The 24,831-nt window shown below is 37.8% G+C and overlaps 1 protein-coding gene across 2 annotated transcripts in view; it reads right to left on the bottom strand.

Moving 5' to 3' along the window:
• Window positions 1-24,831, bottom strand: part of mdga1 (MAM domain containing glycosylphosphatidylinositol anchor 1) — a 194,631-nt gene that overhangs the window by 97,868 nt on the left and 71,932 nt on the right. For both annotated transcript variants that reach the window (XM_086278667.1, XM_086278585.1), the window contains exon 4: window positions 23,200-23,374. In XM_086278667.1, the coding sequence (XP_086134793.1) occupies window positions 23,200-23,374 (175 nt within the window). The remainder of the gene's footprint in view (window positions 1-23,199; window positions 23,375-24,831) is intronic.

Genomic DNA, 24,831 nt, shown 5'->3' on the forward strand with positions numbered 1-24,831 from the left:
GGTGCAACGATATTCGTTGCACCCCTGTCTGACAGACAGCATCGCTGTCTGACAGACAGCGATTTTTTCAGTCGGGCTACCAAAATTCTATCTCTTCCCTGCCCGTCAGGCTATTGTAGGAAAAATATATGTCAATGCTTTTGCATTCTTTCAGAAATGTAGCTGGGTAATTATGTCATTGGCATCGGTGAGCCACTGTCAATATGTGACATATTGAAGTCGCGTTTGAATTTGCGCTTGTTTTTTTGCTTTCACTTTGCAATCGTGCGAACTGTGTATAGAGAGTGACAGCACTGATCTGTGAGTGATGATAATTTGTGCACCAATTCCTCTGACATCGTCTTATTAATCGTTAGCTTACTATGCAAACATGACAAGTGAAATCTCCCGCAGCAAGCTTAAACATGTGAGAGGTTGATCGCGCAGAGAATCGCTGAGCTTATGTGAGTGCGTGTGTAAAAGCATTTCAGTTCTGCTGAGCCAAATAAGACAGGTCAGGGTGAAGAAGTGACAGCCAAAGAAAAGCTTACCACAAAACGGAGAAGTTATGACAAATCAGACTATAAGGCAAAAAGAAAGTGCAGCTTTATGATTTCATGGACAAAAGAATTTCTGTGGCTGCAATATGATGAGCTAAATAACCAGGGCTGCACATAAGTGGTCCGCAGGTGCGCATTCGCTGTCAAAATAAAAAACACGCACAAGGGTTAGGGTTAAATTTAAAAACTGTACTTTTGAGTTAAAATATATATTTATAATTTTAATAAATGACAAATTAAAAATGCATGAACATTTTTTTGTATCAAAAAAATATCGAACCGTGACACCAAAGTATCGAACCGAACCGAACCGTGAATTTTGTGTATCGTTGCACCCCTAATATTATATATATGAGTAAATATATACTCATGGCTAGGGCTGGGCGATATGGCCTAAAATTCATATCGCGATATAATTTGAAGTATGTGCAGTAACGATATATATCACGATATATTCTTTTCTTCTGTATAACGTATTTCCACACTATAAGGCACACTTAAAATCCTTTAATTTTCTCAAAAATCGAGAGTGTGCCTTATGTATGAATTCTGGTTGTGCTTACTGACCTCGAACCGATTTTGGCGTGCAGAAATCTGTTAAAAAACAGAGTACAACTTTGATAAGCCGCACTGCTTGATGGATTGGCAGAGCATTACGGCTGCCGTAGTGAGGAGCTTTGCGGAGTAATCTGGGTCCAAAACTCCGTCTGCTTCAGGTCCCAAAGTCAAACGAACACTAATTGTTAAAAACGGTCTAAATTCTTTCATCTTTAATTAAATCATCAGCGTTGCTGCTTTACCAGGTGTACCCATACGGAAAAGAAATAGTAAAAACTTATATGTGATTACTCATGAAAGTGGCCACTTTCATGAGTAAATCATATAAGGCTTACATGATTTACTCATGAAAGTGGCCACTTTCGCATTACTTTCATACATTGTTTTAGTAAGTATCCAAAACATACAAGTTTCATTATATAATTTTTCAAGGGATCTTATATCTGTTTTCACTCTTATATGCTTTTCATACAAGTTTCACACAAGACAGATACAAACTTTATAAGATTTATATATATCTTTTCCATATGGGTAACAATTAAGTTTAACATCCAGGCATCCATGAAAACAGAATTTATTTAATTTAACGGAGTTAGAAGTTAACAGGAAGTTAGCTCACTAGTTTCCACCTAAACATGACATACCATGTTCTGACTGAGAGATTTTTGAAACTAATTAAAACATACAGCTCTGCTACAACTTCCAACATACAGTAAATGAAGGCAGGAAACTAAACAGCAGTGGCGTTTGCAGGGTTACTGAAGTTGGACTACCTGGTATATAATGTTGTGCTACGTGATTGCTAGCGACACAGCTATGTTAGCATAACATTAGCACAGTGAAGCTGGAGGATGAACGACAACTTTTTTTTCCACTCCATAAAAGTTAACGTGAGGGAGTCTGGTGGTTAGGGACAAATGCAATCGCATAGCAGGATGCTATACACGAGGCAAACTTCAGTCAGGAGAACAACTGAGATTATTCATCCACAATACGAGGTTAGTTATTAATATACTGCAGCAACATGGGAATAGAACAGCTGCGAGAGAATTCAACATTAATGAATCAATATTAAGGAAGTGGAGGAAGCGCAGTTTTTGGCTTTCCCCATATTTCAACAGTGCTTCATCTCTTTGCTATGGCTGTCGCTCGCCATAATTTGCAGATGATAATGGTTTTAGCCGCTGCGATGCTTTCGACTAAAACAGGCGCAGCTTGATGATATCATCAGCATGCGCTATTGCGATAGAGCGATACAGTCAAAATCGATTTTGACTACATCTATCGCTAGATGTAGCTAGATGTAGCGATAGTACATCGCTACATCTAGCGATGTACTATATATATATATATATGAGTATTGCCAAAAGTATTCGTTTGTCTACCTTCATTGGACTGGACTTGTCCACACACTCTAGAGTAGTGGAAGTATGCTTTACACCACTGCATCTGGTTTGTATTGTGCTTGGTGATGTAAGGTTTGGATGCAGCTGATCAACCATGGAAACCTGTTTCATAAAGCTCTCTGTGCTTGAGCTAATCTGAAGAGCACATGAAGTTTGGAGGTCTTTAGCGACTGATTATGAAGAATATTGATGATGTCTGCACACTATGCAACTTAGCATCCACTGACCTTGCTCTATGATTTTATGTGGCCTACCAATTTTTGTCTGAGTTGCTTTCATTCCCAGTTACTTCCACTTTGTTGTAATACCACCAACAGTTCACAGTAGAATGTTTACTTGTAAGAACATTTCAAGACTGGACTAGTTGTACAGGTGGCAGCCTATCATGGTACCATGTGGGAGATCACTGAGCTCCTGAGAGCCACCAATTCATATACAAATGTTTGCAGAAGCAGTCTGCACACCAAGGTGCTTGATATTATACACATGAGGCCATGGAAGTGATTGGAACACCTGCATTCAATAATTTGGATGGGTGAGTAAATACGTTTCGCAATATAGTGTATATATACCATCCTTAACCACCAGCAGCAAGCTACCAGAGGCCTGGAAGCATGACAGTCCTCTGCAGTATTTTTGCTGTTCCTAGGTCTGCACTCTTCTGAAAAAAGATCACATATGTCACCCACATATTCGTTCAGTTTTGGGGTCATTGTCCCGAGTCTAAATGTGTAAATATTTACACATGTACAGAGAGTAAATATGTTTACTTCTGCAAAAACAGTTTCTATTATGGCTAGCATCACATATAAAGCACTGGGACATGACCACATGGCAATGAACACCTGCACCAGCACAAGCATAAATGTCGACAATGATTAAAAAAAACAACAAAAAAACAAATGTCGACAATGATGCTTTCCACTTCAATGGTTAGGTTTAAGGCTCTACAAAGATTCCTTGCAAATGTCTAAACCATGCCTTAGAATATACAAGATTTTGTAGAAATGCTGGCAAAGTGAGAAAAAAATGTTTTCATACTAGCGATGACTTTCTTTGTCGCGTTAATGTTTTCCTACATTTTTCTAATCTTGGATCATTTCTCTGTTTCATGGCCTTCTACGTAATCCTTCAGTCTATGCCCTTCTGTCTCCATCCTCATCCTATTTCAATTTTTCTATCTGCCAATACCCAGGCTCTGAGTCTGCCCCAAGGCATGTCCCATACTTTATAACACTGCCTTCATTACCTAGCCCACTGCAGCTGGTCATAAATGGAAAAAAGGGGAGGGTAAAGACAATATGAGAGGAAAAGGTTGGAGAAAAACAAAGAAATAAGTATACAAAAGAAAAGGGTCAAAAACTACTGATTGAGTCAAATGTGAGAAAACAGTGAGGTAAAGAGCAGGGGAATAAGAGTAAAAAGTTGATCATTTAAGCAGGATATAGGGGCATGCTGAAACATGGGTGAAAAAGAAGGGAAATGCAAAGCCATAAAATCAAAGTTGGATAGTGGCTGGATGAAAAATGCCACCGCCATAAAATAATCTTAAAATGGGCCTGGCCTTATGGCACTGATGAATACAGATGCCAAACTAGATAGGTCTTTGGCTAGTTGGGGTTAGCTAATTTGAACAGCCATCCTACCTGTGAGGGCAGTAAAAAGAAATAAAAAAATAAATAAATGAAAAGAATGGAAATGAAACGTTCCCTGTCAGTTACTCAGTTTACACCCCCACATTTCCATCTCTTAGTGCATTCAGATGTCACTAAAAATAGTGGCCAGCAAGAGAGTTAGCCATGTCTGCAAGGATTTATTATTAATATCACTAAAATGAACAACTACATACCAGAGCAGAAATCACTCCACTGCTGCTTTAAGCGAATATAATGTACGATGAGAGTTATACCTTCTTTCACCCTTGCACACTCAAATTACACCTTATTTTACCACCCTTCCCCCTCCAACACCATGTCAATAAATGGCCCAGAGGGGCTGTGAATACTGGCAAACTGATGACGGTTGAGTAAAAAGAGACCCGCTAAAATCTGATCAGCCTTATTGACCGGAAGATATTGAAAAGACAGCTGGAAATCTTAATTACTGCAACATCCTGGTATTACCATTTTATCACATTTGAACTAGATTTACAGATGGCCTTTTTACAGATAAAAATAGAGACATTATACTGCATGATGATGAAAGCCATATGTGCTCATATCTGCTGTTTTTGTTTATGAGTGACAAATGCTACTCATACTTTACGTAATAATGTTTATGAACTGCGACCAATATATTTATATACTTGACCAATATGATAAAAAAACTTTCAATCTGCATTAATTTACTGTTGCAATGATCCTTGAATCCTTATATATTTCCACCTGCCTAAATTTCAGTTATTTTCTTTTATTTCTTTCTTTGATGTACCACAGCACCACAGAAAACCTACAATGAATGGTTATTTTTCCAGAGAAAAATAGCAATTTGTCCTACAAGAGCCTCTAGTGAGGTCAAGATCATTTCAAGCATGCACTGCATTGTACCTCCTTTATAAAGAAGGAGTCAATAAATAAAAGGCAAAAAACAAAAATCACATTTTAGATAAAGCCGCCCAAATCATGGGGACAAGTAGAGTGTTCTTATCTCCTCATGGTCTGTGGGACAGATTATAACTAAACCATACTGCATCTTATGTGTGCACTCACTATGTCCAGGGTTTTTTGCTCATAAATGCTTCATTCTTTTTTCGAAGACTGCATTCAAAATAAATTATTTTGTGTCAAATACAAGAAAAACTGATTTTATAAAGTGAAAGGAAAAACAAAGTAAAACAATAAAGCTCAACATTCGGAATATTGGTATAGTCGTTATTGGTCTAAGCCAGTAGATATACTGCAATACATTTACACATGACTATATTTTTGTCTGATGTATTCTTTTATGCCACTCTGTATCTCCCTGTCTCTCTATCATTGTCTGGCAGTCGGCCTTTCAGATCAGCAAAACACAGTTTCCTTATCTTGTCTCCACCTAGCAAACTGATATAAAAGCTTCACCTTACTCGACTATGTATGAGACAGTGACTTTATTTTTTTTATGGCAGTTTGCCAAACTCCTCCTGGCCATTTATAATGTCTAAAGCTCTGGTGTGATTTTGGCAATGTCCCAATGGTTCTCCTAGTTTTTCAGTCTTATAATAATTTGGCCTTAGCATCATTTTCCCACTCTGCAGGTGTTCTCCACATTGCAATGTGGCTCTGCTCATATAGTGTGTCTTCCTCTTTCCCTTTCATCCCCAAGCCTATATCTTCTATCTCTCATGCTCCATGCGTCACTTTGTTGCTCCTGTCCTTTTTTACCCTCCTTTCAACAATGTACGTTTGTCTTTATCTAAATGTAACGTTTGACAAAACCTTCAACTATGTCTGCTCTTTGAATTAACCGTGATGTAGTAGCTCAGTAGAAAGGGGTGGGAGGCATAGGTGACCCCAAACTGTCATGGAAACCAATGTCACATGTTATCAATGACTCACCACCCTTAACCACCAGGAACCAAGAGTAAGGAAACTGTACAGAGCAGCAGAAAGTACGCAGTGTCTTCAATGGATGGATGCATACACATGCATATAAACTCATTCTATCAAAAACTTGTAATTTTTCAGTCCTTGATATGGACAGGTATATTTGACATAAATCTCCAAGGTATACCAAAAGGAAAAAGAAACATTGTGTGACTGGTCCAAATATGCACTGAGAAAATGACCAGAATAGCAGATCCTAGCATAGTCTGAACAAACCAGAAGCTTCGATAAAAGCATGAATTATAGCTGTACAAGCCTTTTAAGAGGTCAGATATTAATATATTAGCTTCACATGCTGACCATAAGATATGTGTAGCTCAGTTAGAGTTTCTGCCACAGTGGGAACTGAGAATTGCCTTTATGATCAAATATAGCTTGTTGTTGAAATGCATTTGAATCTTTTGGATTTTTCACTGACTTATTACAGTTGCTATATAAACTTTTATTAAGAGAAATCATTAGCACAATCTAACTGATATCTAAAATTAGAATCTGTTAGATTGTGCTGTGTCAAAGAAATATGATACGAGTAGATGGTGCCTGAAATTTGGATAAACGAGGCTCTATTGTGACAGTGTAATTGTAACATGTCATATTAAGCATATGGCTGGGAAGTAATGGCAGGCTCATTGTGGTTTGTGCTCATCACCTCCATCTGCTCATCCATCTGGCTTGACAAATACAGCTGATTTGCAAGTAAACTATGAAACTTCTCGAGCCGCACTAATTGGGGGACCTCTGATCAGACTGTGTTAAAATGACCTAATTAATGCTGTAATATAATGCTTATAAGATTCGCAGTTATGCCTGTGAATACAACGAGCATGCTAAATTCACTACTCCATTGGAAATTGTCCCTCTTTAGCAGTGCGTTATTCAGTGATAACAGTTATTTGGAAAAGAAGTGATTAAATCCAGAATTTGCTAAATGAATTAACTTTGTGCAGATCAAAGAAAGAGTCCCAAAAATGAAATATGTGTCTCCTACGTCACTGATATGTGACAAACACAATGAGCTAAAGAAAAGCAGGGGGAAAAAAAATCAGCTTTACCTAATTTAGACCTGGGAAGATCTGCCAGATTATTTACATAAATCTGCTCAAACAAAAAAAAACATGATTGATTTTTAGAGGAAAAATAAATAATACTGACATAGTGACTCTGCAGAAACCTCTGTGCGCTATGCGTCTCAGCATACGGTGAATCCGCTCTGTGATTTTACATGGCCTACCATTCTGTGGTTACCATATTTTTTGGACCATAAAGTGCACCGGATTATAAAGTGCACTGTCAATGAACTCAGTTGTTCTTCTGTTTGGTCCGTTTACAGCATCCTGCCATGCGATTCCATTTGTCCCTGACCATCAGGAACCATCGCATCAACTTTTATCGAGTGGAAAAAGGTTAGCATTCATCCTCCAGCTTCACTGTGTTTATGTTATGCTAACATAGCTGTGTCGCTAGTGATCACGTAGCACATCATTATATACCAGCTAGTCCAACTTCAGTAATTCTACAAAAGTCACTGCTGTTTAGTTTTCTGTCTTCATTTATGTTGGAAGTGACAGCAGAGCTGTACGTTTTAATTTTTTCATTAATCTCTCAGTCAGAACATGCTACATCATAGGTGGAAACTAGTGAGCTAACTTCCTGCTAACTTCTAACTCTGTTAAATTTAATAAATTCTGGATGTTAAACTTAATTGTTACACCTGGTAAAGCAGCAAAGCTGCTCATTTTATTAAAGACAGTTTTTTACTCTCAGTGATGCTGTTTGTTTGAGTTTGGGACCTCAAGTAGAGTTTGGACCCGGATTACTCTGCGAGGCTCCTGACTACGGTAGCCGTAATGCTCCGACAATCCATCAAGCGTTTTTTTGTAATTTTGTCAATCTCATAAGCTGATGCCAATCAGTTTTCTAGGCTATGTGGTGGCTAAAAGTATGATTTTTACAGATCCCCTGAGCAGTTCTTACCATCAAAAATAATCTCTCATGTTCCTGTTCTCTCCTGTCTATCTCACACCTTTATCCGTCTCTGAGTGTCACATATTAAGTGTCACAACATTACATATAGCTAACAGACACATCTTGTGACAAATTGCCCAGATGTAATTTGTGTGCTTGGTGATATTTATCAAGTTGACTGAAATGCTGCAATTGAAATTACCTTCCACTTGACAGAAAACCCCCCAAAAATCTTTATCCTCGCTTTATTTATTTAGTGTTAGCTAGATGCTGATTACTGCATCCATAGCTTTACACTTTTATTTATACAATAAACACAAACAGGGATGAGAAGAAATAATGTTGTGTTGAATTTTGACTGTTAAAGAAATAAAAAAATGTACAAATTAGTGTTTTAATATTTTTCTTTTTAGGAACATTTAATGACAAGGAAATTTTATAAAGTTGTATTTGGCATATAGTATTACTGATCAATAAAATTTGAATAAAAACTAAAATGTTGTTGCAAGTTTTGGAAATATTAAATTGGTTACCTTTGTAAAAAACATTTTTATACAGGCTGAGGTTGATATTATAGTATATAACAGATAATTCCCCCTTTTTACATGTTCCTTATTGAATATTTTACATCACAAGCATTTAACTAAATGTTGCTCTCTTGAGAAATGTAAAGTACAGTAAATTCACTTTTTTATGTGGATGTCGCAATCTGTAATGTGACAAAAAAATAAAATAAATCCCAGTACAAGGACTGATACAAGGAACAAGAAACACTCTCACACAGGATCAACTACTTGAGGTTTTTAAAGTAGAAAGGATTTTTTAAAATCCTGTTCTCTTGGCTGATCAGAAGGAAGACGGGATACATTTAAGTGCTTTTCTCTGTTGGTCTGATCCATATAACTGTGGACACAGAGACGCCATTATCTGCAATTGTGACTTTCTTGATGTCTCTGTATGCTCCACCATCAAGGTGACACCACCGCACTTGTCAGGAACGCACATGTCAGATTATAGAAGATGCTTTTTGCTTGAAGGCGAAGGTTTTGTTAAAGACTCAATCACACTATCCATGTCTCAAGCCGTATGCCCACACACAGTGTCTGCCAGCAAGGGAAAATAATTAGGCCACGGTGGCTGTCAGAAGCATAGCGATCCATTAGTAACAGATCTTTCATATTACTGTCAGTCTTTACAAAGGTAACTGGAGACTGATGAGAAGGGCAAATGGAAACCACAATTGTCAAAAGAAAGCCTCTTCTGTTACCATTTACAGCAGTAACAGTGCCCACACATGTCAGTACAAGAAATCAATGAAACTAATACCTGTTCAAATGAATCGTTAACTGAATACATTTAACAAATGACTGGAAGAAGCCTTTTTCTTTTCAGGAGTCATCAGTTTCTACTGGCAGAACATCCACACCTCCTAAAAATTACCAAGAGGGACATGATTAGGGTGCATTTTCTGAGTACTATGCTGAAATGTTATTCATCAACATTGCTTTTCCACACTGCATTGCAGAAAAGGATAGATTCTGACTACAATGTTATGCCATTACTCAGAAATTAAACATCTGTATTTGCTGTCTAGTGAAGTAAACATGGCAGACCTGTGTATTTGAAACAATGAACATCTATTAAGACAGTTTAAAGGAATTAAAATTATAAATTAAAATGATCAAAAGATGCCACATGTGGTAACAACTGAGCAACTTCATTAAAGAAAAAATGTTCTCCCATGTGATTACACGTTATATTTTTTTTAATGACACCAGAAAAACAGAAAGTAAATACAGTTAATATGAATGCATTAAAGAAAGCTTAAATTCACATTCTGCAATTTGAACATAACCAGTAGTGTCATTACATAAAGTATGTGTTCAAACTCAAGCGCTATCCTCCTCACCCCATGCACATATAAATACAGCAATGCTTACCATAATTGACCATAATACTCACACAATATTTTTATTATAAACACACCCAGGAGAGGTCTGGCTTTGCCTGAGATAACTTCAAGGTCACTGAACTTCTATTAGTGAATTATACCATAGCAAAGTGCTAATTAATTAGGCCTAATGTGAGACAATGGGCGGATTGTCGCCCATTTTCCTTGGAGGAGATACAGTGCTATGCTCTGCTAGTGTCTTGGGTGTGCTATTTCAGGTCAAACTAAATCTTGTTTTTGCCATAGTTAATTTGGAAAGCTTTGTTAAATCGCATAGTATATTTAACAATGACCTAACATGCATTCTTGTTAAACTTACATTTCTGAAGCAAGAAGCATATAGAAATGCTAAAGGGTGTATAGATGCAGGCTTGCCAACATCACTCCTACAGCTTTTTAAATGTCATCCTTTAACTTCCGTATCTATTTTAGAAAATCTTTGGAATTTCGTGATTAGCAAAATACATCATGGATATTTTTGTAATTTTTAAAAAATGTATCCAAAAGAGAACAAAGATTAGAATTAGCTAGAGCTGGTGAAGAAAATAGACTGTAATTGTTATGCAGATACCATCTGAAAGTCATTTGATTGTAAATTATGTGTTTTATGTTATTACCGATTGTTTTAAAATTGTTTTTGAATGTTATCACAGTTTCCCCATTATTGCAGAGACATTCAAATTTTGACAAAATTATTTTATCATGTTACTCATGTCACATGCCACAATCCAACCATATGGCAAATTACCTTTAATTCTGTAACTTATTAAAAAGACAGCATTAGCCTACCTTGAAGAAAGTGCAGGGTTTGTTTTTTTTCCCATGGTGGTGTTTTGTTCAATCACACACTGTGCATGAGTCCACAGGGGGAGAAAAGGCCAAATAAACATTGAGCTTAATAATTAGCTTTCTCATAAAGCAGATATGAACGAAACCTTGAAGCTGAATGTTGAAAGGGAATGAAAGCTCTCCCCTTTGCCGTTACCAAAAGGACTTTAAATATCACAAAGATGAATTTAATCAAAAATAGGTATTCATGAGGAGCAGGACAATAGCTCCTTCACCTTTTCATACCGCTATGCCTTCATATATCTATGGAACATCTTTGCGTGTTGAGTCAAAAAAACCCCACAATGCACTATGAGGCTAAATTAGATTTGATAGAAAGACTCTTATGACAATAGTATGCAAAACAGGTGCAGGAGGACTGTCGAGCACATACACTGACACACACATTTACCTGTCTGCACATACTGTACAATTCATTTTCTCAGAAAGAATAGATATACAGGATGTCTCTTTTGCTTACAAATAGACTTCAGGACATGTTCAGTATCTGTGTCGAGCTCATTTCTTTGAAAAAACACTGTGGATATGCTGTATGTGACTGGTTGTGAACTCTACCTTAGTATTCCATCATATTAGTTCTGAAATGGGATCCGACAAGGATGTGATGATAATGTGGTAGCAGTGGAGGTGATAATAATAATATTCTGCTTGTTATGAAGATCAAATGAGAATTCGGAGTGAATAGGCTAGTTCCATATGATGTAGGTGTGCTTTACTTCATATGGTGAGTCAAATTATTTAATTTGCATATTTGACTGGAGGTTAAACAGAAGTAATGCGAATCTTTGAAATGCAGAAAGCAGAGAACATGACCAAAATCCACGTCTATTTCTCTGTGTAGTGTATACCGTATAATATAATAAAAAAATAAAAAACATCGCTCTCATCCTTGGACACCACCACGTTTTAATTAATTACATTCTAGGGTCATATTTGCTATATTTTTGTACAGCTATACATGGATTTCTTTTCAGATGGAATTACTAAGGATACATAAGAAAACTGAATGTTACTGACATTTGTTTTACCTGGCGCTAAACTCAAAAGAAAATCTGTATAGTAAAAGCCCTTTACAGGACTATGTGTAAAAATACCAACAAGTTTTTAAAAAACATGTTATTTTGCTATTAATCTATGAACCTCAAAACTCAGAACCTCATGTAGTGAGAGACACCATTTGGCTACAGCGTTTGGTTACTGTATATAGCAAGTGCTGGATGACTTCTCTTCATACCGTCGACAACGGGGATCAGAAGTATGTATTTTTTTCACACTATAAATAATTCAGCAGTGATACCCATGTCAAATTTGGACCCTGTCATCTGAATGTCACAGCACAAATCGAGAATCATCAGACCAGGTAATGTTTTGTCAATCTTCTATTGTTTGATTTTGGTGAGGTGATTCGCATGAATTGTAATCTCGGTTTCATGTTTTGACTTGATAGAAGTGGCACATGGTGAGGGCTTCTGCTGCTATAGCCCATCTGCTGAAAGGTTTGATGGTTTTTGATTTCAGATATGTTCTTCTGCACACTTTTGTTGTAATAACTGGTTATCTGAGTTGCTTCTTCTATCTTCCTAATTAGCTCAAAGCAGTCTGGCCATTGTCCTTTCTATGGTATATACTGTTCAGGTAAACTGTGTTTTCTTGCCAGTTTTTATATGTTTCTTTGACAAGTAAGCATCCTAAATCCAACATTTGATGTAAGTTTAGTGAATAAAATTACACCATAGTTAAACTGTAGCTTACAGACCGTGACTGGGTCCAGTTTCACCTGAGATAAGTGAAAAACACAACACCATGTGCAATTGATTCCTGTCCCAAAGTCACTGAGTATTTTAATGGAAAGACTCACAGGTGTACTCCCTGTTGTCATTTGTTGCATAAACCCAGAGGAACAACTTTTAAAACAGATGGAGGTAACTAACAAACCTTCACCTCCTTGTAATATTATTGTTCAGTTCAAAAGTGGGTGGAAATATCTTGTTTGGATTTTTGATTTAAAACCAGCTGGAAGCACCACATTTTTGCTAATCCTTTTGTTTAGAATAAGCTTTAGGTGCTGACGGAACATATTTTATAAATGCAACCTGTTGAGGGGTATCTTATCAAAGTTGCAGATGAGTGCAAACTATTTTGCTTAGATGTCTAACCCCTATTCCTCTGATAATGTCTCATATTTGAGTAGGCGGGGCTCAGTTGATCAGTTGACTGGAGTTTTAGGTTTTGTCGGGCCACATAACACAAATACTAGCTATGTTGCACTTGTTTCATAGTACACCTTGATCAACAAGGATTTTTTTTTTCCAGAAGAAAAGTAACCTTTAACCAAGTGCCAAAATGCTAAGAATACTAAAAACACATGCACTAAAACAGGCTATCTGACAAAGGCAATAAGGGCTGGAGGACACTGTGGAAACAGGTGGTGAACAAAACACAGCTGAACACATAGCACAGGTGAAAACAATCAGGAAAGACTGACAGGAGGGAGTAATTCTAAAATCAGACACAGCTGAAAAATAGCCTTAATAGTGAAATGAGAAACACCCCAACACAATGTGACTGGGACATGAATCCTGAAATAAGACAGGGGCTGAACACACAATTAAGAACCTCAAAGTAGTAAGTGAAGCTACAGTAGATACAAAATGAGGAATTGCAAGCTAATAGTAGAATAGAAACCAAAAAACAAAACCCAAATACTACAAGAACAATAACAACAAAAGAAAAATAGTCCATCACTGGAAACATGAACCAAAACACAGGATTGCACAGTAACGACTTTTCACTAGGAAAATCTAGAACATACACAAAAAACCCTCCAAGAAATCACAGACTCCGTTACATCACAAGAAAACAAGCATAATAAAGAAATCAAAACATGGATCTAAAACTTCAAACAGTTGGATAATAAAACTGAATGTTAAAGTGGACATGAAACACTACATATTTAAAGGCTAATTTACACTATTGAGCCCTGCTGTCAAAAACCGATAGATTTAAGTCTGTCTGTGAAGCTGCATTTAAGAAAAAAGAGCTTAAAGTTAAAGTTTTTAAAACATGTTTAACACCATCTTGTGCCAGTACAGAACGTGACATCACCTTGTTGGTTGGTTTACATTGGTAAATAGGTTTATATTAGCTAACTAGTGACAGAATTGATAACTCAGTGGAAAACAAAGGGGCTAAATAATGTCAGTTTTTGAGAGTAGGGTTCCAGTGTAAATTAGCCTTCATACATATAGTGTTTTATGTTCCCTTTAAGTATATTTACTTCTAATCAAATACAGTCAGACCATGGCATGGCATATTATCAGACCCCAACACAACCTAAAGTTGTTTTTTTATATACATTTTATTGCAGAGCCAAGTGAACAAGGGAAAAGTCAACTTTAATGAAAGGTGTTTGTTAATTTCAGATAAGTCTATCTGTCAACCAAAGGTGCACACAGAGTTTCTTTTTTGCTCTTTCATGATTTTGTAGCCGGTGGTGAAACGTTTAGACTTTATCATATTTGCAGAAAGAAAATATTTTCTATAAGCCAGTCTCAGGCTTGCATCACATTAGTGTGAGAGCTTGAGAATGCAAGACACTAAAAGCAATTAAAAAATCATTAGTATGCTAATTTAGACATGAAGTAGCCATGTTCAAATGCTCTCACATGACCATAAATGAGTGTGTCTGAAAGGTGCTACACATTATTTACCCTTGACACTGGGGAATGCTGGCAGTTCACGATACCTACACACTTGATAATCTCACTTATATTAGAAAATTATAATGAGCTTATAAAATACAAAATAACATACTAAGCATATTGTATTACACCTGAACTCTAGGCAGTTTGCTAGATGGTTTAATCCAAAGAGCTGTCTCGATATATTTTTGGCACATAAGCCCAATGGGAACTAGACCCCTAACCCTGCAGTGTTAGCACCAAATTAAACTCATTGAGCTACTGCACAGAAGCACTATATATCACTTAAGTGGAACATTTTTACTTTTAAGAATGTAGCCTTTGGTACTCACTGTCCCAGATATTTGACAGCAATGTGAATCACAGTGTGAATGTTGAGTTCAATTCTTTAACTGGGGATGACGTTTTAACCTGGCTATCGATCACTTAAAAATAAACTTGAGAGGCGAGGTAAAGCTTGCAATGTCAGGTCTAAGGCTAGGATTTGTATATGCCAGAATGTACGGTATCCACCAAACTAACTATGAGTAAACACAACACGGAGATCCACATCTTCTTTCTCATACATTTCATACATACAAGGGGCAAAAATAAATAAATAAATAAATAATAATAATAATAATAATAATAATAATAATAAAGATCTTGTGATCTCTTTTAAATTAGTGATGTGGCAACAGACACTATTATATAACATTTCAAACACTTTAATCTATATAACATAGCTGATTTCAGAATTTTTATATATATATATATAAAGGTATTATAAGGTGTCATCCCTAATCCATACATATTGCTGGAAGAAAACATGGATCATAACACGCAAAATGCAGTAGATACACACAGATAAAGGAACATGTCATGGGTTAGGGTTAGGTTACAGAAAGAAGATAAAAACAGACTCCTTAAATATCAATGATCTTTACCTCACAGATCAAAATGATGCATCCTTAACGTTTCATCATAATACTTATTTTCTAGCTAATCAGACCAAAACTGTGAAGCCAGATTTCAACTTCAGCCACAGACAAAATAATCCCTGAAGACCCCATCTAATGTTGGACTGAAAATGTTAATGTAGAGCCAGCAGCAATTTTAGATTTATTAAATAACATAAGAGCGATCCAAGTAATACCCACTAATGGGAGACATTCTCTCTAAAAAAAAGCAGCATCCCACTGCACAGATTCTAGTGTGCAGCAGAGGTTTTGTTTTTATAATAAAGAATCAGCTGTTTATTAGAAATGGGTAGCTGTCAGTATTGGCTGCAAAAATATAGACATAAACAAGTAACCCCAAAACAACATAATTTTGACTTTTGACCCAGACCAAAGTTCACATAATACCAATGGGCTGAATTTGGCGCTGTGTTTCATTGTGGAATATACAGTACATAGTATATTTACTACCAGTGCAAACTGATCACAGATTGTTCAGTGACGAACACTATCAATAAATACTTTTTAAATTACTTTTCTCAGGATACATTTTCATCAAGACCATGCAAAGTTTTTGGATTAAAACAAACTGACTTGGTCACCTTTAAAGTACTTCCTCTAACTATCACATCAAATTCAGCCTTAGAAAATCAGAGTGAAAGTAAAAAACATAATTTAAAAAAGCTATAAACTATATATCAAAATACGGCCCTTCAATAACAGTGGGAAAAAATTTACCACTCCTTCATAGAAAGAGAATGGATAAGAAAAGCAGAGTGTATGAAACTAACAAAAAACAAGTACGAGATGGATTTCCCGCAGAGGCTAGGCTGCCCTGATGTAGAAAACACAAACAGGCAAGGGAAATCACAAAAATGCACAATCAGAAATATATATTGCAAGTGTAAGAGGATATATTCAGTTATTGTGAAGATCTAAGAGGGGGGAGACACTGTATAGCCCTTTCTGTAACTTTATTTAACTTTTTGTTTTTCCCAAGAAGTCCCACTCACTATATCTTGAGAAAGTGAATTCTATGGTATATACCATCACTACAGAAAAAGCAACCAAGAGTAATTATAAGCTGTGGGAGGAGTACAGAGTGGCACAGAGACACGGGAAAAGTAAGAAAGGGAGGAACACATGGCGAGAGATATGAAAGAGATGATGAGCAAAGGAAGAAAGTTTGTGTGAGCTTACTACACTGTGTGACTCAGACAGTGGTGTGGTGGGCCCATGATTCACCCAGTGGCTTCAACTTTAATCTGACTGAAAGGTCAAAGTTTCCTTTAAACTGCCTGTTTCTGCTTCACTCTGTCTCTCTGTGTAGACCACAGTTCAGTTATTGACTGGTAAAAGTGTGTGCATGCAACCAGTATTAAAAAAGTACTATACCTGTATGCTTTCCCTGACTACACCAGCAGGGCTCCTGCCAATTTCTATTTCTTCAGCCCAAACCTCATCACCCTGAACCATAGAGCAAACATTGTGATAGAAGAATTTCAACAGGGATCAACTGACCACCTAGCCTACTACTTATGTGTGAAAATATGTGTGTGTGTGTGGGGGGGTATCATTGTGAAAAATACAGATTCAGAAGTTCATCTATTCATCTCTTGACACGCACAACTATTGGCAACTATTAGTGATAACTGCCAAAGTTGTTAAAGGACTCATGCGGATTTAGAAACTCATGGTTTCACACTCCATTGACTTACACAGTAACTGCTGAGTCTGCCACAGGATTTGTCATTTTCTCTGGAAAGTATTCTGAAGAGGTTGTTTAATGTTGATCACTTGGATTTAGTTGTAACATTCTGCTTAAATTCAAAATGAACACAACATATAGATACCACGCAGGTAAAAGTAGTAGTACAGTAATGCACCATGTTGGATGGACGCAGAGAAGCTTTGTTAGGTTAAATCAAGACTGGCAGACATTAATTTATATTTAAGCCAGCGATGTTAATTCGATTCCCTGAATTCCACCTTTATACTAGCTTTCTACTGTCTAGGAGTAGGAAACCATCCATAATAGTTCATGTAGTATTGAAAAATTGAAATATTTAAATCCATAAAGAGGAATGACTTACAGAGCAGTACCACAGCTCAGCTGATCACAGCCTGTACACAAACTCTACTGGAGCTCACAATATAAATGGTTGGTTTTCTCTGTTTGTGTTCAACGTGACAGATGTTCAAGCTGAGTATGTTATGTAAAATTACAATTTAAGTTGAAATAAAGTTTGTATTCTTTTGTACTATAGGTATTTATGAGATGAGTTGAGGGTAGCTGGGCAAAGAGATAGATATCTGGTAGAAATGTATTTTTGCCACTTCTGAAGTACAGTAACTTCCACTTACCTCAGTAGCATGCGATATATTAAAATAGAATTAATGGAGATGGTGAGTGATTGGACATCAATAAGGGATTAACAGTAGCAAGAGAAACAACAAAGAGAAGCAATATTCCCCTGCCAATGGATCAGTATCATGATCCTCATCCCTGCTGTAACCACATTGCCATCCACATAAACATCATCAGCATAATTACGGACATCACTATATGATCATCATGATTAACTCAACACTTGCCGTTTTCCACTTACCTTGGCGTATCCTAAAGAGAGAAATAGGTCCACGTATCCTTTGATCTGATCTAAACAAAAATACTTTTCACAGATTCTATCTACATATCACCAGTTGGGTTTCTGAACCAAGTCCATCCCATCAGTAGAGGCTACGCAAAGTTAAACCCCGCCTGCTCACTGCCCCACTGTCTCGGTGGTTAGGGTGCCAGATCAATGGTGTGCAGTTTGATTTGAGTGACCCAGCTGTGGTGGAGGTCTGAGAAGGAAAGGAGGTTGTTTGCGTTAATGGCTTATTGGTGGATGGTGTGTTGCTGTGTGGAGAGTATTAGGATAACTAAGTGGCAGTTAATTAATGTAAAGATTGCAAAGATTAATGTGCCCCCCTTGTGGAAGTGGGAACGAGAAGACTGGCAGCAGAAAGGAATAGCCCATGCTTCACATGTATTTGACAAAGGAAAAAACTATATAAGGGATCAATTAACACAACTGCAAAGAGATTATGATAGAAAAAAGCCTTTTATTTTAACTAGAATATTGTATATGTGCGGTCACTCCATAAGTTTCCATTTGCCATTTACTTTCTGGCCACTTTATTATTGTTCATCTCACTCTCACACTATACCTGCAAGTGCGTACATGTTCCTGCATGCATCAGTGCACGTTTATTTATGTAAATTAAAAAAATGTGCATGTGCTGCCTATAAATAAGCAACAAGCAAGGGGTTGTGTTTGCATGTGTGAGCACTTCTTGCATGCCTCCATGAAACTAACGTTAAATCTACATTTGGGTAAATGACCTACAACCAGAGACTGCTGTGTTTGGTTTAGCCTCACAGCTGAGTGGAGAAAGACACCAGCAGATTTACTGCATATGTACACATCCACCCATGCACGCATGCAGATGTGTGCTTGCACACACACACGTACATACACATACATTGTTCCATCATTCACTGGTGCAGTTTATGGAGGAAGGCAGTAAGTGTGCAGGAAGCAGGAGGAAGAAAAAACAAGGAGGGTAAGAACATGAAAGATGGGGGAATAAGAGGAGAAAGAGGAAGATGTGACAAATAAAAGGTAAGAGTGAATATGAAGAGCAGTGTTTGGTCACTCCATTTTAAAAACATCTTAAAGCTGTTTCAAAACAGCTGAGACACGGAGGATAAGATCAGTTTTATGACTGAGAGATGGAGAGGGGGACAGCTAAATCTCTTGTTTGCACCCTGTACAGGTAACAACCTGTTCTACCCTCTAGTCCAGTGGTCCCCAACCCCCGGGCCTCGGACCGGTACCGGTCCGCGAGTTGTTTGGTACCGGGCCGCGAGAGTTGACGCTCAGGTCTGAAATATATGGTTTTCAAGGTTTTTATCGGTTTTCAGCGTTATTTTGTTATTGTTTTTATCGTTAACTCTGTTTTCCTGGGTCTTTTCACGTGTGTTATGAATAAATCTTTTTTTTTTGGTACCGGTACTAGTTTTATTTTGTTGTATTTATCCGTGACACCTTAAAGGCTGGTCCGTGAAAATATTGTCGGGCATAAACCAGTCCGTGGCGCAAAAAAGGTTGGGGACCGCTTCTCTAGTCCAATAACCGGTCTCTTGGAGCCATCCAAATTGAAAAGCACAAGTGCATCTAATGCACATGGCTCTCTACTCTCATTTCCCTTCACAAATTCCATTCCTCCTTTTTAATGCCTTCATTTGTCTTTTGGCTTCTCTTTCCATCTGTCTCATTCTTTTCCATCTTTTTGTTATTCTTCGTCCTTCCTTTCTTCCCCATTATTTCAGCGGAAATTTGGCCACCATAATAATAGAATCTATTTGACTGCAATCACTCACCACTACCTCAGCTTTCCACTGTTCATTTTTACCAAGAAAGGTCAAGTACTCTTTAGGTAACTATGATCTGACCTGCAAACCCAATAGGCAGGATCCAGGTCAGTGTTCTCACACTGTGTGCACTCTTTCTTTCTCAGACACTGCAAAGGCAGTGGTAAACAAGATAAGAAGTGTCACTGTGTTTCCTTTTTCCACAGTTTCGTTCTTCCTGCTGGGACTACAAATCTAAAACCCTTCTGGTTCTTATGCATAATTTCTTTAGAAAAAACCCCAGACATTAAAACCCCAGAATAAGAGACATTTGCAATGTCTCTTATTCATTTTTTGACATGACCTATTTGAACCTGTCTCTTGTGTTTACCACCAGCTGCAATCTTGTAAGCGGTTTAGAGCTACAAAATCCAAATTTTGGCAACATGAAGTATTGCTGATTCTGGCAAAGTAAGCAGCAGTCATAGTGATAACTAAAATTCATTTAAGATTATGTGTTTGATTTCTTTTTCTTTTAATAGCTATGATCATAGCAATCCCTCTGCACTATATTGGCACTATAGTTAATTATCTATTATAAAAACATTTTTAGTGGGTGCCAGTTCATTTAGTTACTCAAGAGACACTTTTACATTAGATAGAAAAACGTATCTGCCTGAAATATCAGCCCAGTCTTGTATCCGAAGTGCATAAGGGGTCACTGAATACGTTGGTATATATAAAACTAATGTGAATCATACACTGTGCCAAGCTGCAGTAACTTTTAGTATCTGTTCTAAGAAGAATATGATCTACTTCCAAGTTCTGATGGAAAATGGCTCAGCTTCATACGAACCAACCACACTGTGTCATTTAATTTGCTAGCCATGCATGCATTTATATACATAAAATATACTTTAGGGGGGGGGGGGGGCGTTCTTCCTCTTTCCAACTGACCTCCATGCAGGACCTTTAAGGATTTTTCATATCACGTAAACAGTAAACCTAGATGGTTGCTGTTCCTTGTTTCGTCCCTGCTTGTCCCTCTTCCTTCCTTCCTCTTTCTAACCCCCTTTCTCTCTCTCCCATCCATCTTCACCTCGACTTTCATATATCTCTCTTCCTTTTTTCCCCCCAGTAGCCTGGGCTAATTGTTACATCGTTCTAGCACTAAAGTTGCCCTGTGTAGGAAGCTTGGCTGATTGCCGCTGGGTCTAACGCAGCATGGGGGAAAGGGAATTGAACAAGCATTGGCCGTCAGAGCTGGTTAGCTTCACAGAGCTCCTGTCACAACTACACTCACAATGCAACCTGTTTACTACCCAAGCCCCCTGCAATTACCAGCTCCCCAGCAGGGGCCAAGCTAGTGCCTGGGGAGAACTAACACTATCAGCTGAAAGGGGGACTGAACAAGGAGGGAGGAGGGAGAGCCCCATTAAGAGGCTGAGCCAGGGTTGTGGGTAAGCGACAAATTCTACAGGGACAAGCATGGTGCGAATATGTATGTGTGTGTGTCTGTAGATGTGTGTATTTGTGTGAGTGCACAGGTGAAATAATTTGGGAATTTGCACTGAAGGAGGTAGACATAATGCCCTGCAAACCAAGAAGGAAAAAAAAGAGCTGAACTAAGCAAAAGAAAGGCAGGTAATGGATGCGTTACATTATAGGGTCTTCTCTTAAGATCAGCCTCTTTCTATTAGTCTATAAACCCACCATCAAAATGATTAAATCAATGAAGAAAGACACTATTTATGCAGTAAGAAGCCATAACAAATGGATAAGGATTTTAAGATGCCAGGAAAGAATAAAAGTGGATAACAGTATTGATGTGTTGAGTATGTAGTTGCATTTCAATCAACCTGTCACCATGACCTGACCCTTGACTCACTGGGACAGTGGGGCAGTGAAACAGGCAGCAGCACGGGACCCCTACAACACAATGCTGCATCTAAACAGTCAAAGTTGGGCAATGGGGGGGGGGGTTAGAAAACAAAATTTATAAATATCTCTGAAATCATCAATAATATTTTTTTCTGAGTATTAGTAAGTAAATGATATCAACATTTTTTGTGAGGTAATGTTGCAGTGCTGTTAACCTTAACATTTAAGGAGGCACAACAAAGTGTTTCCAGAAGCTGATACTAACTTTGGCTGCATGAGATAATATTTCAAAAGCATTTTTTTTTTCATAAAAATAGATGATGGAACATGGACCGAAGTCACATTTAAGTGGCCTTGGATCATGTTATCGTGCTCTTATCTCAACAAACATGTTAAGTGAATTTTATCAATTACTGTGGATGCACAAATAGCATGCAGTCCTGGCATTACATGGCCTTTCACAGTTGTTTTCTTTCTCCAGTTCCAGCATACATTTATTTTTATTTGACTGCAACAGATCTTAAAAATGTTGTACAGTGTTTCAGGTTAAACCACTTCAACATTGGAGTGTCACTCTCAAAAATGTCTGTTTACCTGCTTAAGCCTTGAAGCAGAACTGAAGTAGACTTTGAGGCAGAATTTTGCACCTTTGCCTAGTACCTTTTTTCAAGATACAGTCTAATAAGTCCCATTGTAAAACTGAAGTCTGCAAGGACAGGTCAAAGAAGGTCTAAAAAGGAGAGGTCATCTCTGAATGATAAGCTGGTTGGCATTTGTGGCTGGCATTGGCAAGTTAGAGGATATTTAAAAAATATCAAGAAACTTTAAGGGCATCTTAGACTAAGCAGCCAATAATGTGATTTTGTAGATGTTACTTTTCCTCTCTTACCCTGTTTGAGTTCATGACATTTGTTAGTTGAGAAACATTGTGTTAGGGAGCCCGTACTGCCTGGACTAACTGTTATTAAACTCTTGATATGTGCCACAGACTTCACATTTCCCCAAGAGTATCTGACAAAAAACGCCTTTTCCCCTTCCTACCTTATTTACCTTTATTGGTGGAGTAAACTGTCCACTGTTGTCCCAATGTGTCCTCTATAACCCAAGCCTATGGCTAATATCTCAATGAAATAATGTGTTGCGCATTCTTATCTATAGTATCCCAATGCTACAGGTCTGTTTGATCTATCACCCCTCCCCCTAATCCGACTTCATCCACCCACCTATAATTCATCAGATACTCTTGGAAGCCATTCCCACCTGAAATCTCATCATCCATCCAATCAGTCTTTCATCTTTCCTCTTGCAATCTTTCCATCTCTCTCCATCTTGATCTTTTCTAACGGTGGGAATAGCTGTAGTGAAAGTCAGCTGTGGTCTTGAAGTGGAAGGAGCATTTTTTTTTTCTTTTTCTCCCTGCCCACTTACACTGCACATCTACACGGATGGACTTGATGGCAGCCACCCCCACCCCGTTGTCAGCCTTGCAGTAGTAGCGACCTCCCTGCACCCTCTGGATGCCCTCAATGCGTAGTGTCTCATTGTAGATGGATGTTTCCTGGAACTTGTCTGACGCACTGCCTGCTGTCTTCGTCCACCGTACCTGAAGAGAGTGGGGGAAGGGTGGAGATGTTAAGAAGACGAAAGTGCTGTCGAAGGCAGTGAGTTATGTTAAAGGACAGAATCAGTCAAGTGTAACAGAAAGATGTTGAGAAGGCAACAGAGCAAAGTTCTTCAAAAATGCACTTCTTTAAAAACATGAAAAACTAAAATATAAACAAAAAAGCAGAAAAAGTCTCTGCTTTCTTATAAAGCAGAGACTTTTTCTTATAAAAACACCAATAAAATAATATCACGCAGTGGTGACACTAACAAACACTGGCAAAGCACAACAAGATAGTGTTCTTATCTGTTGATAGACAATTTGTAATGTTCACTAAATGCTAGCAACCCACTGAAGTAGTAGTGCATTGCAAGTTTTAAGTGTGTACGACCCTCAGAAGGAAAAAAGACTGCATCACTGAAAATGAAGTTAATGTAAATATCTGTCTGGTAGGTTAAATACTCATTTATCAGCATGATTTGTTTTAAAACAGTGATCTGAAAGTCCTTTCTAATTTTCTGCGGCAATTAAGTTATTCAAGGTTGGGGTTTTTTGTTGTGTGCGTGTGTGTGTGTGTGTGTGTGGGGGGGGGGGCATGCTGAAAGAGTAGTTGGATGAATATCCTACCAAATTAATCATTTAAAACAGTCTTTATTTAGAAGTGGAAGTGACCTGCAGAAATGCCAAGTCTGTATAAAGACAACTCCTTAATTTACTGTGCAGGTCATTTAATTGCATATATAGCAAATTAACATTATACATAGTTTTCTTTCACTGAGATAAAATCTGCCTTCTCCATAGAGAGGAAGTTAACAGCACTAAGCTGTGTACTCATGGTGTCTGTGATACTCAGACCATTAAGAGTTTTGACAAATTCTATATGGCTTTTCCACGCTTCAGTTATCCTATCAAGCCATGGGAGCACCGCACGGCCGACAGCTACATGACACTTTCACTTGAATAATCAAACCCACAAACATTCGTGCACACACACAGATGCATAAAAGCCTGAAAACTCATCAGCACTGGAATGGCTTGCTCTTGCATATGTATCTGCATAACTATGTGTATACAGTCCATTAATCCCTATTAACCCTACTGTCTGTTATCAACCTCAGCAAGACTATCAACTATGTCCTGTTAAGGAGGTCAGAGAGGATAATAGGCAAAAGTCACTGATATAGAGTGACTGTCTGTATGTGTCCATGCAAACGTTTGTATGTGGAAGTGTGCATTACCGTTTTCATGCACTCTAGTCTGCTTGTGTTCCTGGATCTGTACATCATATCTGGTTACCAATTCACTCCCACATATATGTGTGTGTCTGTCTGTGTGTTGATTAGAAAACAGGTTATATGGATTAGCAGATTATCAGTGCCTGTGTAAATGCTCTCTGTCTGTTTATTCAGCTCTGTTTGTGGGAGGGATTTGGAGGAGACAGACTGCCATTGATCAAC

This window comes from Aulonocara sp. 'chitande type north' Nkhata Bay, linkage group LG1 (genome assembly GCF_057382095.1).
Source record: "Aulonocara sp. 'chitande type north' Nkhata Bay isolate Kocher_YH1m ecotype deep benthic linkage group LG1, A_spYH_male_GT1.1, whole genome shotgun sequence".
Taxonomy (NCBI): domain Eukaryota; kingdom Metazoa; phylum Chordata; class Actinopteri; order Cichliformes; family Cichlidae; genus Aulonocara; species Aulonocara sp. 'chitande type north' Nkhata Bay.